At 38.4% G+C, this 18,870-nt stretch overlaps 1 protein-coding gene across 3 annotated transcripts; it reads left to right on the forward strand.

Moving 5' to 3' along the window:
- Window positions 1–37: 37 nt before the first annotated feature.
- Window positions 38–18,016, forward strand: pik3r4 (phosphoinositide-3-kinase, regulatory subunit 4). 3 transcript variants are annotated; one of them, XM_046847142.1, is made up of 20 exons: window positions 38–234; window positions 570–1,335; window positions 1,471–1,604; window positions 1,727–2,336; window positions 2,429–2,563; window positions 4,534–4,755; window positions 4,983–5,156; window positions 5,327–5,472; window positions 5,562–5,765; window positions 6,722–6,923; window positions 7,396–7,616; window positions 7,854–8,076; window positions 8,330–8,495; window positions 10,938–11,102; window positions 13,326–13,537; window positions 13,639–13,770; window positions 14,338–14,438; window positions 16,954–17,042; window positions 17,330–17,450; window positions 17,539–18,016. In XM_046847142.1, exons 2-20 carry the CDS (start codon window positions 618–620, stop codon window positions 17,707–17,709), a joined length of 4,146 nt encoding a protein of 1,381 aa, XP_046703098.1. In that variant the 5' UTR covers window positions 38–234; window positions 570–617; the 3' UTR covers window positions 17,710–18,016. The 3 variants fall into 3 exon arrangements, with proteins under 3 accessions (XP_046703098.1, XP_046703100.1, XP_046703099.1); XM_046847144.1 differs by having other exon boundaries at window positions 7,396–7,493; XM_046847143.1 differs by having other exon boundaries at window positions 575–1,335.
- Window positions 18,017–18,870: the final 854 nt, after the last annotated feature.

Below are 18,870 nucleotides of genomic sequence, written 5' to 3' on the forward strand. Positions count from 1 at the left end.
TTAGACTGACCTCAAATCAGCTTGCTTGGCAAACATTATGTCTGGTCAACAACAAGCAGCAAGTCGTAGTTTTAGCGAAATTAGCTGCTTTATTGCGGTTAGATGCACCTCCTTTTGTTATTAACGATTAGATGGCAATGGAGCAGTCTAACTAAATGTTAGATCGTAGATTGTTGTTGTTAAAACAGCTCCGACATCCCGGGAATCAATTTGCGTACTGGGAACTGAAAGCAGGTAAACAACATGCAGTGTGGGTGAAAATGATATCGATGTATGTACTTCGTTTAAAGAACAGCAGTACAAATCTTGGCATTGAATTGCTTTGTTATCATGTAGGTGTTATTTGTGTGAGTTTGTATTTTGTATGTGAGGCATAACATTACCTACAGATAAATACGATTAGTCATGATTCTACTCTCTACCTATAGAGTTCAGCACTCATCATTACTTTGGTGTCAGCAGCTTTGATCTGTCAGTTTGACAGCTTCTCTTTGCCTAACATCAAATAAGACTGTTGTTGTTTTTGGCTTTTCTTTATCTTTCTTTTACTAATATTTTGTTATCTTCAGAATAGGATCCATCTTTTGGAAGAATTTTACTGAAACCTTGGGAAAACTATGGGAAATCAGCTAGCAGGAATTGCTCCTTCACAGATATTGTCTGTCGACAGCTATTTCTCAGACATCCATGAATACGAATATGACAAAAGTCTTGGCAGCACCAGATTTTTCAAAGTGGCCAGGGCGAAGCACAGAGAGGGTTTAGTGGTGGTAAAGGTATTTGCTATTCAGGATCCCTCACTGCCACTAACCAGCTACAAGCAGGAGCTGGAGGAATTGAAGATCCGTCTCCACTCCTGCCAGAATTGTCTACCCTTTCAGAAGGCCACACTCTCTGAGAAAGCAGCCATTCTATTTCGGCAGTATGTTCGGGACAACTTGTACGATCGTATCAGTACACGGCCTTTCCTCAATAATGTGGAGAAGAAATGGATTGCATTTCAGATCCTTAATGCTGTGGACCAGGCTCATAAATCTGGGGTTCGTCATGGTGACATTAAGACTGAGAATATTATGGTGACGAGCTGGAACTGGGTGCTGCTTACAGACTTTGCAAGTTTTAAACCCACGTATTTGCCTGAAGACAACCCTGCAGATTTCAACTATTTCTTTGATACATCTCGAAGGAGAACCTGCTACATTGCACCAGAGAGGTTTGTGGATGGCAGTTTGTTTGCCACAGAAAGTGACCAGACTACTCCTCTTGTGGATCTCAGCAACAACAGCCAAAGGTCCAGAGGAGAGCTCAAACAACCAATGGATATTTTCTCAGCTGGTAAAAAATGTATATGTGTGTGTGTGTGTGTGTGTGTGTGTGTGTGTGTGTGTGTGTGTGTGTGTGTCTGTATTGAAAGTGATATAAAGCACATCATACAATAGTGCACATTTACATGCTTCATTTGTTTCTCAGGTTGTGTAATTGCAGAACTGTTCACGGAAGGAGTCCCACTCTTTGACCTCTCGCAGTTGCTAGCTTATCGTAAAGGGCAGTTTCAAACTGAACATGTTTTGATGAAAATTGAAGACAAGAGTATCCGAGTGCTGGTATGTGAAGTTTTTTTATTTTTTCACATATTCAACAATTCAGCAATAGCTACTAGTGTCATATATTTCAGCACTCTCAATATGGCATTCCTTCACTGTGCATGTGTATATATTGGTCACAGGTGGCTCAGATGATACAGCGAGAACCCGAGAAGCGCTTGACAGCAGAGGAGTACTTAAAACAGCAACGAGGCAAAGCCTTTCCTGACATTTTTTACAATTTTCTTCAACCCTATATGGCCCAGTTTGCAAAAGAGACCTTCCAGTCTGCAGATGAACGAGTGTTGGTGATTCGAAAAGACCTGGAGAACATTCTTCATAACCTGTGTGGTGGTGGGCAGGCAGGAAAGTCCGAGATGCAAGAGAAGGTTTCTCAGGAGCTTGCATCAAGCAAAGAACATGGCCTAGTGGTTCTGGTGTCTGTAATCACTTCTTGTCTGCAGACCCTGCGTTTTTGTGATTCAAAGCTTGCAGCACTAGATTTAGTGTTTCATCTTGCCAGCAGGTTAAGTGTGGAAATCCTGCTAGATCGAATTACTCCTTATTTACTTCACTTTTGCAATGACTCAGTGCCTCGGGTCAGGGCAGAAGCTGTGCGCACTCTAGCTAAAGTGCTGGCACTGGTCAAAGAGGTGCCTCGGAATGATGTCAACATTTACCCAGAGTACATTCTGCCCGGTATTGCACATTTGGCGCAGGATGAAGCCACGATTGTCAGACTTGCTTATGCAGGTAAGAGTGAATGTGATGCTTACACATACATTGTTGATCAAACACCTTCATAATATTTTAACTGAACTTTTTTATTTATTTATTTTTATTAGAGAACATTGCACACCTTGCTGAAACAGCACTGCGATTTTTAGAATTAGTGCAGGAGAACAACCTCAATTGTGAACAGGATGTAAATGGAGATGATGCTGAAGAAACTCTTCATCCCAATGAAAACTATGATTCAGGTACATGTCTATATATACATCCAGCACTATGAAAATGTCAGGATTTCATGGCTATCTGCAAGAGTGAAAGGGAAAGTTTATAGGACTGTGGTGAGACCTGCAATGTTGTATGGTTTAGAGACCATGGTTTATTGAGTAAAAGACAGGAGGTGGAGCTGGAGGTAGCAGCGCTGAAGATGCTGAGATTTTTATTGGGAGTGACGAGGACGGACAGGATTAGAAAAGAGTTTATTAGAGGGGCATGTAGGACGTTTTGGAGACAAGATGAGGGAGGCGAGAATGAGACAATTTGGACATGTGCAGAAGAGGGACATTGAGAGAAGAATGCTGAGAATGCAGCCACCAGGAGGGAGGAAAAGAGGAAGGCAAAGTAGAAGGTTTATTGATGTGGTGAGGGAAGACATGCAGGTAGTTGGTTTGAAAGAGGCAGATGTAGAGGACAGAGGGGTATGGGGATGGATGATCCGCTATAGCGACTCCTAATGGGAGAAGCGGGAAAAAGAAGGATAATTCAAAGTGTTATGTACAGAAGCACATTGCATTCACGGAGAGGGAAAAAAAATAATATTTATATATATATTTATATTATATATAATAATTATGACTTATTATCTTATAATTATGACTTAATATCTCATAGTTATGAGATAAGTTGGGGCAGTCTTTGGCAAGGAGCATTTTAGCGTATAACACCGGATCTGACGTTACTGCATTCTTTGCTCGGATGCGCCTCATTGCGCAACCATGGAGATGTAGCAGCTATCATATGGTTTAGCTTGATGACTGTATATTAGTTTAATTAGCTACTGGACAGTTCCTCGCTGACCTGCCCCTCCTGCTAATTCATTTAGTTACGGTAAGTCTTGCTTCAGTTAATAGATATGGGGCATTAACTATTATTATTATTATTATTATTATTATTATTATTATTATAATTATTATTATTATATTTTAACATCTGAGGATTTTATTATTATTATTATTATTATATTTTAACATTGAATACTAATATGTTACACATTCTGATAATCAAGTGGACAGTCAAAATGTGTAACATATATTAGTAGTCAATGTTAAAATATAATAATAATAATTATAATGATAAAATCCTCAGATGTTAAAATATAATAATAATAATAATAATAATAATAATAGTTAATGCCTTGTATCTGTTAACTGGAGCAAGATTATCATAACTACATTCATTAGCAGGGGGGCAGTCAGTGAGGAAATGCCCAGTAGCTAATTTAATTAGTATACTGTTAATATTTTTATCATGCCCAAACAAAACTTCATTCTTGGAGAGGTTTTCCATGCGATCTACGATGACTGTGGTGCCTTTTCTGATCAGGGAAGGACCACACAGCACAAAGCATGGCGCATATATTCTTGTTTAGTTTAATGCAGATAACAGACAAGTGTATATATATACACACACAGGAAAAAAACTGAACTAAAACTGTTCCTGATTGGGTAAGAAGACATAATACCCGGAGATGTGTGAGCCCAGATAAAGACTTCCTGTATACCTTACATACTCACATCTTAAAGACCCTATAGACACTGAACAGATAACAGGAATGTGTTTAGAGAACCAGTGTGAGAACCATCTTAACACTAACATATACAGTCATCAAACTAAACCATATGAGAGCTTCTACATCTCCACTGTTGTGCAATGAGGTGCTTCCAAGCAAAAAATGCAGTAACGTCAGATCTGGTGTCATGCGCTAAAATGCTCCCCTGCCACAGACTGCCCCAACTTATCTCATAATTATGAGATTCTTTCTGTGATTTCTTTTTTTCTCTTAGTGAATGCAATGCGCTTCCCTAGTTATGTAATATACAGTTATTTTATTTAATAATATAAAAGTGACTAACATAAAGAAGACGTTATCTTTTTTTGTGTTTAAGTAAGGAATGAGAAATGTTTATTATTTTATTAATAAATAATTGGTCTTCTCATACAGAGCTGCAGGCATTACATGAAATGGTTCAGCAGAAAGTGGTGACTCTCCTTAGTGACCCGGAGAACATCGTCAAGCAGACATTGATGGAAAATGGCATCACGCGCCTCTGTGTGTTTTTTGGTAGACAGAAAGCCAACGATGTACTTCTTTCCCACATGATCACTTTTCTAAATGACAAGAATGACTGGCACCTCCGTGGAGCTTTCTTCGACAGTATTGTGGGTGAGTTTTATATATATATATATATATATATATATATATATATATATATATATATATATATATATATATATATATATATATAATTTTATTTTATTTTTTTCTGCCAGCAATTTATTCACCAGTTATTCTAAGTCATAGTTGCTTTATGATCTTGACCATTAAAAAAAAATCAATAAATAAAAAATAAATGTGGGCACATACCTAACACCTTTCTCTACCTTCGGCAGGTGTAGCAGCTTATGTAGGATGGCAAAGCTCATCCATTCTAAAACCGCTGCTACAGCAAGGCCTGAGTGATGTGGAGGAGTTCGTCATCTATAAAGCTTTGAATGCTTTGACCTGCATGTGCCAGCTGGGACTTCTACAAAAAACGCATATCTATGAGTTTGTCAGTGACATTGGTAAGAGAATGTTCATATTAAAGTGTACACTGTAGATACAGTATGTACATGTAAAAAAAAATATGCAACATAGTAGTGTAGTTAAAAAAACGAGTTTTAAAGACATTAGTCAGACATGAGTTTGTTTTGCCAGTGCAGCAACATTGTTTGCATGTCTATTGTTTTGCCAGCTCCTTTCCTCTGCCATCCCAATCTATGGATCCGTTATGGGGCCGTTGGATTCATTACAGTGGTTGCACAGCATCTAAATATTGCTGATGTCTATTGCAAGCTAATGCCTCACCTTAACCCCTTTATCACCCAGCCTATTATACAGGTAAGCTTGAAAGTCAAATAAAAAATTCCTGTCCTCAAAAGCAACACTTCGGGTTTTCATTTCACAATTTTTATTTATTTTTTTGACAGATTGATAAGGAGATAGTGCTTCTCAGTGTACTCAAAGAACCCGTTAGCCGCTCCATCTTTGACTATGCGCTCCGCTCCAAAGACATTAGCAGCCTCTTCAGACACCTGCTACTTCGTCAGAAGAAACGTAATGGCTCAATCCCCGAATGCCCTGTTCCTGAAGATCCTACTATTGCACAACTACTGAAGAAGCTGCTATCACAGGTCAGATACTAAGCCTATGAAGCTTTCTTTGAAGTGGAAATATTTCATACGACAATGGTTCTCATACAGGAAAATAATAATGTGGTATACTGTGGAACTAGCTATGTACTGGACAATAGAGAGAAATTACCAATTGTGCAAACTGACCTATTATCATCTTCATTATTATAAACATTTAGTTCTGAACTCAGATTCTACATTTTCAGGTACATCACATATTCCAAAAAAGTTGGGTAAATGTGTAAAATGTAAATAAAAACAGAATTTGATGTTTTGCAAATCTCACAAATTCATATTCTATTACAACAAAACAAAAAACATAAAATGTTTAAACTGAGCATATATACCAATTTAATGGGAAAAGCTGGGACAGGGCCATATTTTTAACACTGTGTAGCATCACGTCCTCTGTCCATATACATCTAGCCACATCACTTCTTCTCTTCGTATACATTCTGTCTGTATACATCCGCATTCATCTGTGGGAATTAGAGAGAGAGAGGAAAATAAAGTTAGGGACAGTTTTAACAATTTGTAATACTATTGTCGTTTTGTGTTTCCACTAAATACATTCTACCCTACTAGCCTGGTGTGATACTGTTAGCCTGGTGTAAATGCATATACCTTGGAGAGTGTGTTCACTGAAGGTAACATTGAGGAAGAGTGAAGGTATAGGTACAGAAGGTCTCACCTCACCTACACACTAGTGATGCAGGTTTCTGGTGAGGGTAGTAAAAAGTGGATGTGACCACTGTCCACTGTTTCTTCTTAATTTTAAAAGATGGACAGTGAATGATCTCAACACTGCCTCGACTTTTGTTTTAGGAGAGGAGATTCTTTTACACAGCATCATATTCTATGGTCTAAAACCCCACTTTGATAAGCATTTTTATCCACATGATTCTTCATGGACAAGCAGCTTCATCGCATGTTTAATGCTAGATTTTTTCTTTTAGGGAATGACCGAGGCTGAGGAGGATAAACTGTTGGCTCTAAAAGACTTCATGCTGAAGTCTAGCAAGGCCAAGGCCAACATTGTAGACCAAACCCACATGAGTGATGGGGCACAGAGTGGAGTTATTGACCTAGGCTTGCTAGGTATTACTGGGCGCCAGGTTGACCTGATCAAACCTAAGCAGGAGTCTGAGGACAAGAGAGGTAAAAAAACATATAAAACATTACTAATCATGCTGTTGTACAGCTTCATAACTTGTTTATAGCACCTTGTGCTCGGAATGTTTTTTTTCCCTCCCATTCATGTGCAGAATTCATCCCTACTGTTTCTTTTATATATTTTTCAGCTTTTAATAACAATGGCTTTTTGCTGTCGTGTAGGAAAACTGTCTAAACCTGGCCATCTTTAGTTTATTTTGGCCATACGCATAGTGATATAAACCACATTTTGTTCTACTGCAGCTCAGCAGTATGCTGGCTAAAAACAATAAACATTATTTTCTGGTTACAGCTGGTATGTTGCAATAATGCATGCATTGATATTTAAACACTGAATTTCAATCAAGAATGAACTTATTTTATTTTCAAATTATAGTATTGGCATTTAATTGCAATATTTGTGTCAAAAAATGTGTAGGAATTCAAATCACTGTGTTTTTTGTCTTTCTTTTATCAGCCCGTAAGCACACAAAGCAGGATTCAAATCTAAATGAGGAGTGGAAGAGTATGTTCTGTTCTCTGGATCCTCCCAGCTCTGCACCAGCTCTACCGACGGTACCTACTGTTCTACTTGCAAGCGGTGGTGGGGAAGCCAACGGGACACTGGCGGGAGGGCGTCTGCGATCAGAGAGTTCCTCCCAGACTCTTAACCTCCCTCATGTTTCATCCTCAGCTCAGGTCGACTGCTGAGCCGACTACACACTATCTCTCATTGCCTCCCTCTTTTCCACTTTGCATCCCCTCATCTCTGTTTGTTTTCTATTATTAATCCCTATTTCAGTTTCTCCCCATTTTCCATAGACATGTGCTTCTCTTGACTCATAACCTTAAAACATGTGCCCTGAACATTGGCCATTTGAAAGCTTTACTAGCAACAGTACTAAAGTCTTTTTTCTATCTGTGTTTCTATGCCAGATTACTGAAGGTGGAGGCACTCAGGGCAAGAAAGCCACAGTGTCCCCTGCAGTTCAGGTAGTGCAGTCGACGAGTGGAGTGTCCACCTACCAGCGGCGTGTGACTACATGCAAAGTGGAGCTGCAGCAGCTAGTACAGCAAAAGAGGGAGCAGTGCAATGCAGAGCGCATGGCCAAGCAAATGATGGAAAGTGCAGAGTGGGAGAGCAGACCTCCATTGCCAGGTTAACAGCTGGAACAAATTTTACACTTCTTCCAGGCCAATACAGCATCTGGGATTCTTAAGTTGCAATCTGTCATGCAATCAGCCACATAAATTAATAAAGAAGAATGAATGAAACATTAAATAGGCAGCATATGATTTCTCAGGAAGCTTAACTTTTTCTGATATCCAGATTTATTACGTGATTCGATGCTTTGAAAAATTTGCTTTTTACACTTATGTCTGCAATAAAATACAGTATATTATTTCTGCAGGATGGCATCCCAAAGGCCTGTTGGTAGCCCATCTCCATGAACATAAGTCAGCTGTAAACCGAATTAGAGTATCTGATGAGCATTCTATCTTTGCCACATGTTCTAATGATGGAACTGTGAAGATATGGGACAGTCAAAAAATGGAAGGCAAGACAACAACCACAAGGTAGATTTCCATTATATATATCACCTTGGACTAATAAGCTAAACAGGTTATTGTGGGGTTTTTTTTTTCCTGATTTGTGCTTTCGTGTATATTGTTCACCAGCTTGTCAAAAATTATTAAACAGGTAGTGTTAGCACATTAGCTAAAATCTAAGAGAATAAAAAAGAGACAGATCAATTGATTTTGAAGTCCAAAAACTAAGGAGAAACTTGCAAGCACGTCTTGTTATTTTGAGGTCAGTTATACAAACTCCACATTAGGAATAAATTCGCTACCGTATTTTTCGGACTATAAGCTGCTACTTTTTTCCCACGTTTTGAACCCCGCGGTTTAAACAACGAAGCGGCTTATTTATGAATTTTTCCTGGGTTTTTCCCGGTTTCACAAACTTCAAGCCAAAAAACTGAGCGACATAACATTAGACCAATGAAATTTCCGAGCGGAAACGAAAAAACGCACCTCACCTGTGTTTCTGAGCTGCACGGCATTGAGAGAAAAAAACGTTTTTTTTTACGCACGACAATGCCAAAAGATAAACTCCAGAGAGAAATAGTTGTGAAAGGAAGGAGGAAGACAGTGAACAACGACTTTCTTGGTCGGCTACTGTTTAGATACAAGCCATTGTAACGTGTTGAGTCTGGGTGAGGGGAGAGCTCTCTAACTCCAGTTGCAAAATAAATCATATAAGCACAGACAGGTTTCCAAAACTCGTGCTTTTTTATTTCTTTGGCAACAGCGTTATGGGTTAGTCAAAGAAACTTAGAAATGAGCATCAGAAAATAATAAGGACATATTCCTCCGTCTTGCACACATGCAGTAATACTGGAAAAATGTGGCGGCAGGCTATTCCCAAAATGCCGCTCTGCTCTTAAAGGAGCCACAACATATTTCACCTGTTACACCGTGTAACAGACACTGTCTTTCATTAAAGCCTGTGTAAAGTTAATTAGTTTCAGTGTAGTTATAGACAGGTGCGGCTTATTTATGGTCAAAATAAAAATCTTTGTCAAATTCAGTGGGTGCAGCTTATATATGGGTGCGCTTTATAGTCTAGAAATTACGGTAATTTGCTGCCAAAAATTGATGACAAATTTGATCTGAAATCCCAGACATGGCTTTGACTTTTACAGTATTTCACAAAAGTGAGTACACCTCTCAAATTTCAGCAACAGTTTTAGTATATCTTCTCAAGGGACAATACCATAGAAATTAAACTTGGATGTATTTTAGAGTAGCCAATGTGCAGCTTATATAGCAATACAGATTTACTGTCCTAAAAATAACTCAGCATATAGCCATTATTGTCTAAATAACTGCCCAATATGTTTCATATTTTCATATGTTTGTTTGCTTGACAGGCTTATACATATTTGTGTATCTTGTATTAAAGCAGTTAAAAATTGGGGCTTTGAGTACAGTTCTCTCACCCTGACCACTGGCTGTTTAATATGGCACCTAATGGCAAAGACTCTCTGAGGATTTGAGAATTAGAATTGTTGCTCTCTACAAAGATGAGTTACAGTACCCGGGTCATACGGAGATTTTCAAAAACAGGTTCCACAGGCCTCACAACGGTCGTTCAAAGAAGTTGAGTCCTCTTGCTGAGCGTCAGGTGCAGAAGCTGGTTTCAATAAAAAACGTGAGTGCTGCCAGCATTGATTTAGAGGTTGTGGAAGTAGGAGGTCCGCTTGTCAGTGCTCAGACAATACGCCACACACTGCAGCAAGTCGGTTTGCATGGTCATCATCCCAGAAGGAAGCCTTTTCTAAAGCTGGCTCACAAGAAAGCCTGCAAACAGTTTGCTAAAAACAATCTGTCAAATAGCATAAATTACAGGAACCATGTCCTGTTGTCTGATGAGACTAAGATAAACTTGTTTGGCTCAGATGGTGTCCAGCATGTGTGAAAATGACCTGGTGTGAAGAACCAGAAACAAATTGTGTCTTGCCTACAGTCAAGCATGGTGGTGGTAGCATCATGGGTTGAGACCGCATGAGAGCTGGATGTACTGGGGCACTGCGGTTTATTGCGGGAAACATGTATTCCACTTAGGGTGTACTCATGTTTGTTGCCAGCTATTTTGATAATAATGTATGTATGTTGAACTATTTTTAGAGGACAGTAAATCTGTACTGATATACAAGCTGCACACTGACTAATCTAAAATATATCCAAGTTTCATTTCTATAGTCTTAGAAGATACACTCAACGGGTTGCTGAAATGTGAGGGGTGTACTCACTTTCGTGAGATACAACAATCATTAATCAAAAATCCCAAAAAATATGTTTACTCTTACAGAGACTCTTCTATGTAATGTGCATTATTCATAAGAAAGAGATTTTTTTTTTCTCCAGTAACTGTTGTTAAGTATTAAAATTTGGCTGGCTTAATTACTGGGGGAAAATGTATTTCTGATATAATTTGGTAAATTTGTCTTTTAGGTCAGTGCTCACGTATTCCCGTATTGGTGGCCATGTGAAAACCTTGACCTTTTGTCAGGGGTCACATTACCTTGCTGTCGCTTCAGATAATGGCTCTATTCAGCTTCTTGCAGTCGAGGCCCACAAGCCACCCAAATCGCCCAAGGTGCAGCAGTGTCAGACCAGGTAAGTTCCATAAAATGTAACAGGAATATATATATATATATATATATATATATATATATATATATATATATATATATATATATATATATATATAATATAAATATATATATATATATATATATATATATATATATATATATATATATATATATATATATATATAATTATATATATATATATATATATATAATATAATATAATGCTATAAAATGTACATACATGTTTGTTAACTGTCAGGAAACCACCTGCCACGCCCCCTTCGGCGGCTGTCAAACCTAAGCTCCCGGCTTCAATTGCGCACATATGGTGCTCGTTTAGCATCATCACCAGCTCCTATTTTAACTTCCACACTCTCACCGTCCGTTATTGTTGGTATATGTTGGTTCACGGCGGTCGTTGTTATCGCTCATGCGTATCCCGGCACGGGCCTTCCCACCGGCACTCTCTCAACGGCTGCGCTTTTCTTCCCAAAGCGCATCGCGGATTCCCCCGATCTAGTAATTCTATGCTTTTGCTGCTCATCCCACATTCCACGCCACGCCGCGCTCCTACCAAGCGCGGCTTTCGCCTCCCGTTCATCGCATAACATTTAACAACAAAAGGCATATGTGCATTAACTAACAGCAGAGATTCACCAGTATACAATACAACACCTGCAGCATCTGTAAGGCTTGATTTTTCCGCCACTTTTGCGAGTTCTTCTGCGGCTGCACAGTGCTCGAGATATTAGGGTTCGGCGACATAAAAAAAGTCGACATAACCATTAAAAAATGCTTAGGCAAAGCGAGAATTTGGCGGTTCCACTTCAAAAACGTCAACTTAATAGGGTTGTCGAGTTAACCGAGGTCAAATAAGTGGGTTCCACTGTATACAGTGGAACCCGGTTATGTCGATGTCCTAGGGGGTCGCCAAAAAGCATCGAGGTTACCGATGATCGAGATAAACGAAAATCAAAATAGCGCCAATATATTAACGTGCTAGAAATGTCTTTATGTACATGATGTGCGTTAATAAATGAGAATGTGCATGCACGTGTTTTTGGAGGGTTTTTTACACAACAGCGTTGCTGCGATTTGTTTGATGAAGGCATGCTATAAAAATGTACATACGTTTGTTAACAACAAAAGGCATAAGTGCACCTACTAACAGCAGAGATTTACCAGTATACAATACAAACCACCGTCCATTCTCCATACAAACCTTTATTATATTCTCCAACATTATAAACACACAGATCGCTCAAAAAAAAAACCAAACAGTGGCTGCACAGTGCCGTCTCACATTTAGTCCACATGTGGAAAAAAAAGAAAAATAAACAGTAACTAAGTTTCTGAAAACTTATGACCATCAGGCTGAAGTAATCCGCACAAACACACAAAGCAAAGTGTCCGAAAAAACTTACGTCCGCGATGCCGAGGGGGAGATAAGCCGAGCGAGAGAGAGAGAGAGAGAGAGAGAGAGAGAGAGAGAGAGAGAGAGAGAGAGAGAGAGTTTGTGAATGAAAAAATACCGCAACCGGCGGCACGGCGCGAAGCCGGAAAAAAAACCCGGAAGATCCAAAACCGAACCCGAAACCAAAAACGAGGCACAGAAAAGTCTCAAACGTGAACGGCCGAAGGGGGCGTGGCAGGTGCTTTCTCGGCCGCTTTCTCTGAAGCTCCCGGCTTCAACTCCTTACCGAGAGAGCCGTGCTCCTTACCGAGCGTGCGCGCGTCGGTCCTTGCCGAGAGAGCCGTGCTCCTTACCCTGCTCGCGCGCGCGCTCCCGTTCATCGCATAACATTTAACAAAAAAATGCATATGTGCACTAACTAACAGCAGAGATTCACCAGTATACAATACAAACACCTGTAGTATCTGTAAGGTTTGATTTTTCCGCCACTTTCGGGAGTTCTTCTGCGGCTGCACAGAGCCGATCGACATAACTGACGTTAAAATTTCTAATTTTTCCCCCCTTGTGCTCGAGATATTAGGGTTCGGCGACATAAAAAAAGTCGACATAACCGATAAAAAATGCTAAGAAAAAGCGAGAATTTGGCGGTTCCACTTCAAAAACGTCGACTTAATAGGGTTGTCGAGTTAACCGAGGGCGAGATAACCGGGTTCCACTGTATATATTTGACTACGGTGACCAACATAAGAGAAGGATCCTCCTGAATCCTTGATTAATCTGACTTACCCCACCTTTAATGAATCTGTCCACCATGTCTAATGCTGTATGCAGGTTCTTGGACTTGAAGGAGGATGGCTGTGTGGTGGATATGCATCATTTTAATTCTGGCACTCAGTCCGTGTTGGCCTATGCTACAGTAAACGGATCGCTAGTGGGATGGGATATGCGCAGCAACACCAATGCTTGGACCCTCCGCCATGATCTGCGCCTCGGCCTCATCACCTCCTTTGCTGTGGACATGCACCAGTGCTGGCTGTGTGTGGGTAAGTCCTGCTAAGTGCATACTTTTTTCTTTCTATTGTTATACATAGTTTCTTCTGTTGAATTTCACTAAAGTCCACGTGTACCTGTTTATTTAACAAAGGTACAAGCAATGGAACAATGGCATGTTGGGATATGCGATTTCAGCTGCCAATCTCCAATCACTCCCATCCAGCCCGAGCTCGAATCAGACGTCTGCTCATGCATCCCCTTTATCAGTCCTCAGTCATAACAGGTGAATTATGTTATAGTTTTGTATTTTAAAATGCACCAGAGTCAGACTTTATTATAAAATACCAGACAATGATTTAAACCAGAAAATTCTTAGGAATAATAACATAACTATGGAAAATTGGCAATTCAAAATGTGCCTCATGCTTTACTTTGCCAGAAGTAAACACAGTGGGTTTACAAAGCAGACATCTGGGTCTTGATCAGTACCAGAGAAAAAGACCAAGAAAGTATAATAAGGTATAAAGAAAATGGAACACAGGAATGGACCAGATGCGACAGACACACAAAACCAATTAAGGTGGATGTTTAAAAAAATATTTTAGGCACAGCAGAAAATTAAAAAACAAACAAAAAATAATGTCTGCGAACAGACTGAACAAATTAATTGCCTTTAAACAACACTTGACTAGGCAATTTTCCACCAAGAACTCATTTGTTTAAAAATGCATTCAAAAAATTTTTTTTTTGTAGAATATAAAATTTCTCTCGCTCTACTAATTTCCTTTGTTTGTCCATCGCCTATGAGAATAATTATTATAGGCTAATAGTAATACTTTGTGTTGCTCAGCTGTCCAAGGAAACAACGAGGTGTCAATGTGGGACATGGAGACCGGAGACAGGAAGTTCACTCTGTGGGCCAGCTCTGTTCCACCTCTCTCAGAGTCGCAGGCATGTATCATCATTTCATACTTACAATTCCTTCATGATGTTAGCCATTTGCCAGATTATTTAGTAAATGCTGGCCCTCTTCTGGCATTAAAAATAAAAACTTGATTCCAAAAAAGGTTTGGACACGTACCAATAAAAGGCCGGAAAAGTTAAATAAACATATAGGGTGAATGAACATATAATGAACAGCTGGAGGACCAATTTGCAACTTTTTAGGTCAATTGGCAACATGATTGGGTATCAAAAGAGCCTCTCAGTGTGGCAGTGTCTGACAGAAGTCAAGATGGGCAGAGGATCACCAATTCCCCCAATGCTGCGCCGAAAAAATAGTGAAGCAATATCAGAAAGAGTTTATCAGAGAAAAATTGCAAAGAGTTTGAAGTTATCATCATCTACAGTGCATAATATCATCCAAAGATTCAGAGAATCTGGAAGAATCTCTGTGCGTAAGGGTCAAGGCCGGAAAACCATACTGGATGCCCGTGATCTTCGGGCCCTTAGACGGCACTGCATCACATACAGGAATGCTACTGTAATGGAAATCACAACATGGGCTCAGGAATACTTCCAGAAAACATTGTCGGTGAACACAATCTACCGTGCAATTCGCTGTTGCCGGCTAAAACTCTATAGGTCAAAAAAGAAGCCGTATCTAAACATGATCCAGGAGCGCAGGCGTTTTCTCTGGGCCAAGGCTCATTTAAAATGGACTGTGGTAAAGTGGAAAACTGTTCTGTGGTCAGATGAATCAAAATGTAAAGTTATTTTTGGAAAAATGGGACACCATGTCATCTGACTACTTTTGACAGTAGCTAATACTATAACGCATTACTTTTTAAATAAATGGTGAGTCGAGGCGCAGCAGTAATGGCGAGTCGAGGCGAGAGCAAGACGAGTTTCTCAAAGTGTAAATATACTCATTATTTCACTTTAGTTGAGCATAAAGACAAAAACTTTTTAGTCAAATGTAAGCTGTGTTTCCAGAAACTCCATGCCTTGACAAAGCTAGAAGCTAACAAGGTGTGTACATTGTTGATAGTTTTCATAAGGAACATTTTAGTAGCCACTTTAGTTTTTGATTGTGAATATATTATTCAGCTTGTTTTGTTATTTATTTCAGAAATCCTTGTGATATATTCAGTTTGTGCTGGTCTGACTTAAAAAAAATAGTGTTTAAAAATTACTTTGTGTTTAAGTCAGTTTTGTGTTTGTATAGACCATAACGCATAAAAGGGCATTAATGGGAACATTAAAGAACGTTCTTTAAGAACTAAAGAACTAAAAAGGTTACTTTTAACAGTAACGCATTAATTTTTGGTGTAAGTAATCAACAAAATAATTGAATTACTTTTTGAATAAAGTAACTAGTAACTGTAACTAGTTACTATTTCTTAGTAACTAGCACAACACTGCATTTGGCTCATCATAAAAAGGAAGATGCGACAAAGAAGACCTAAGACAGTTAAGCAACTAGAATCCTGTATTAGACAACATTCCATTTCCTAAACTTGAGCAACTTGTCTCCTCAGTCCCCAGACGTTTGCAGACTGTTATAAAAAAAGAGGGCATGCCACACAGTAGTAAACATGGCCTTGTTCCAACTTTTTTGAGATGTGTTAAAGCAATGAAATTTAAAATCAACTTATTTTTCCCTTAGAATGATACATTTTCTCAGTTTGAACATTTGATATGTCATCTATGTTGTATTCTGAATAAAATATTGAAATTAGAAACTTCCACATCATTGCATTCTGGTTTTATTCACAATTTGTACAGTGTCCCAACTTTTTTGAAATCGGGTTTATAGTATTATTCAGCTGGGCTTGAGGTCTGCACAACGCTAGATGTTTATGTTGGAAGAACGTTGTACCATGTGATTGTTTCTGCATAGATGACCATTTATTGAGAATGAGAATGTCTCAGAGGCCCTAAAGTGTGCCAAGAAAACATTCCTTACACTATCTTACTGCCACCAGCCTTTACTGTTCATGAGAAACAGGATATCTCCTACACTGGATTTGCCTTTTAGCTTATTACAGAAAAAGTCCATTTAATGGTAAGCTTTGACATAATTTGGTATACCCAATTTGCAAGTGGATTGCCCAGTTGTGGCTTGTTTGTTTGCTTGTATGATTTTTGCAATGCTTGTTTGATATTGCCCAGTGGGGATATTTTGATCATTATTTCCAGTGTTCCTAATTACTGGATAGTTTCTCTTTTTTTTAATACTACTCTTCATAAAAACTTGAAACAATTCTGCATGAATAGGTGAGGATGACAATGTCTGGGAGAGGCTTATCTGTTTTTATCATTCAAACTCTCAATTAACTGTTACTGTCTCCTAAACGATGATTTAACACATGATTTTAACCATTTACCACAGTCACATTACGAAATGTATCTGACCCGTGACTTGTCTTAGGGTGACAAACTTTTGAACCTGGTGTAATAAAAGATCTGAATAAATGTTAGCCATATTAGACTTTTTCTTATAAACCTGTGCTTCATGTCATAGCCATCTCCACACAGTGTACATGGAATTTACTGCAGTCCTGCTGATGGCAACCCCCTTCTACTCACTGCTGGATCAGACATGAGAATAAGGTATGTCTACTTATAATATTAAGTTATTTATTATTGGAAAAATGATAAACCTAAATAAAAATCCAATACAAAAAATTGAAGTTATTAAAATCAGTTTGAAGGTAGGTCATCTCACTATGAAACACATTTTTATATTAAGGCATTGTTTATAGGCACACTGATTTTATCAGATATTGGTCTATTTCTTAATGATTATTTTATGAGCCACACATTAGAAAGCAGTGCTTTTCTGGCAAGGTTACATGCTGTTTGAGATTATTACATCATGTTTCCAATGTTCCTATTAGATTCTGGGACCTTGCATACCCAGAAAGGTCCTACATTGTTGCTGGTGGTGCCAATGACTCCCTACACTGCCCTTCTGTGTTTTACAACCGCAAGATTATTGAGGGGACTGAAGTAGTACAGGTTTGACTTTTTTTCCACAGTTGTTTTTATCCTTTATTTATTGTTTCTTTTATTAAATATATAAACATACCCCCTTCTTTACCACCAGGAGATTCACAGTAAGCAAAAGAGTGGTGCCACAGAGGATGCCCCTCGCCGAGGTCCAGAGTCTTTGCCTGTGGGCCACCATGACATTATTACTGACATTGCCACCTTCCAAACAACCCAAGGTTTCATAGTTACTTCCTCTAGAGATGGCATTGTGAAAGTCTGGAAGTGAGAACATTTATTAATACCACTCTGTGTGGAAGTCTAAACAAAATGGTAATGTGCAATGGATGTCAATGTCACTATAGATGTCACAATGTGACCTATTCAGGTCTATTATTTAACATGATACTTTCAATTGTACTACGTGTTTTCTTGTCATAAGTATATGCAAATTGTAAATGTGATTATCTTGCATTTTAGCTGAACACAGTCAGCCAAACTGTGATTATATATCTATATAAATTGTATTAGTGCAAATCCAGGAGAAATTGATTTTGGCCATCAGTATTATGCAATAAAGATTTAGGATAAATGTGTTTTTTTATTTTTTTTTTTATTGTAAGTTATAATGCATACAACTTAAAACATAAAATTATAAAACATGAAACTACAAATACATGGTGATTAAAAACTGAAAACTATAACTTTGCTATGAGATCGTAGACACATTATTTGGCCGAAGATCAACACAAAAAAAAAAACCCATCATATTTAATTTGGTAGTTTTGGTAGTTTGGTAGTTAGTGGTAGTTTTTGGACTATGAGAGCAAAGCATTTGTTCTGAAATGTCCCAGGCATTGTTGATCCATGTAACACTTGTGGTTCAACTAAACCTTAGGATGAAAAAACTTTACAGAATAAAATATAAACCCCTGATACATCTTTTAACTAAATTAAAATGTCAGAGTGGGAGATGATTTGTTGTTAAATGATTTGTTTTTAGTTTCTGACTGAGGGAAAATAGCCAGTGGTCTTGGTTCTGTAACACAGAAAATCCCAATCTGGATAAAATTATAATACTTCTACAACTTTCATAAAGTTACACATCAATAATTGTAGAACAAATGGCTGTGCTCCAAACTGTAATCAATTTGCTGTTGACACTATTTAACACACTGTTAATTTCTTTGAAGTGTGTTTATTTAAACAGGGCACCCTTACATTTTAACAAATGTAATAAAAAATTCCAATCATTTCCCTGAATGGCCTGATTGAATATAAATAACATGCAAAATATGTCTTTACAATAGGGTGACAGAGTGGCTACCATTTTAAATACAGTTAGACTCACGCTGATAATTATGTGCCTTTTGATGTTGAAATATCGTTCACAGTGATAGAAATAACGCTACATTGCAAGAAGGCGGATGTGCCTTGAATAGATTTCTCA

The sequence above is a fragment of the Silurus meridionalis genome, chromosome 4, assembly GCF_014805685.1.
Source record: "Silurus meridionalis isolate SWU-2019-XX chromosome 4, ASM1480568v1, whole genome shotgun sequence".
Classification (NCBI taxonomy): Eukaryota; Metazoa; Chordata; class Actinopteri; order Siluriformes; family Siluridae; genus Silurus; species Silurus meridionalis.

Bases quoted from the DNA above. Each gene is read 5' to 3' on its own strand.
- pik3r4 (XM_046847142.1), top strand. From the start codon at position 618: ATGGGAAATCAGCTAGCAGGAATTGCTCCTTCACAGATATTGTCTGTC. The intron at 4,756-4,982 runs GTGAGTTTTATA...TACCTTCGGCAG, and splicing joins TTTCTTCGACAGTATTGTGG to GTGTAGCAGCTTATGTAGGA. The intron at 17,451-17,538 runs GTTTGACTTTTT...CTTTACCACCAG, and splicing joins AGGGGACTGAAGTAGTACAG to GAGATTCACAGTAAGCAAAA.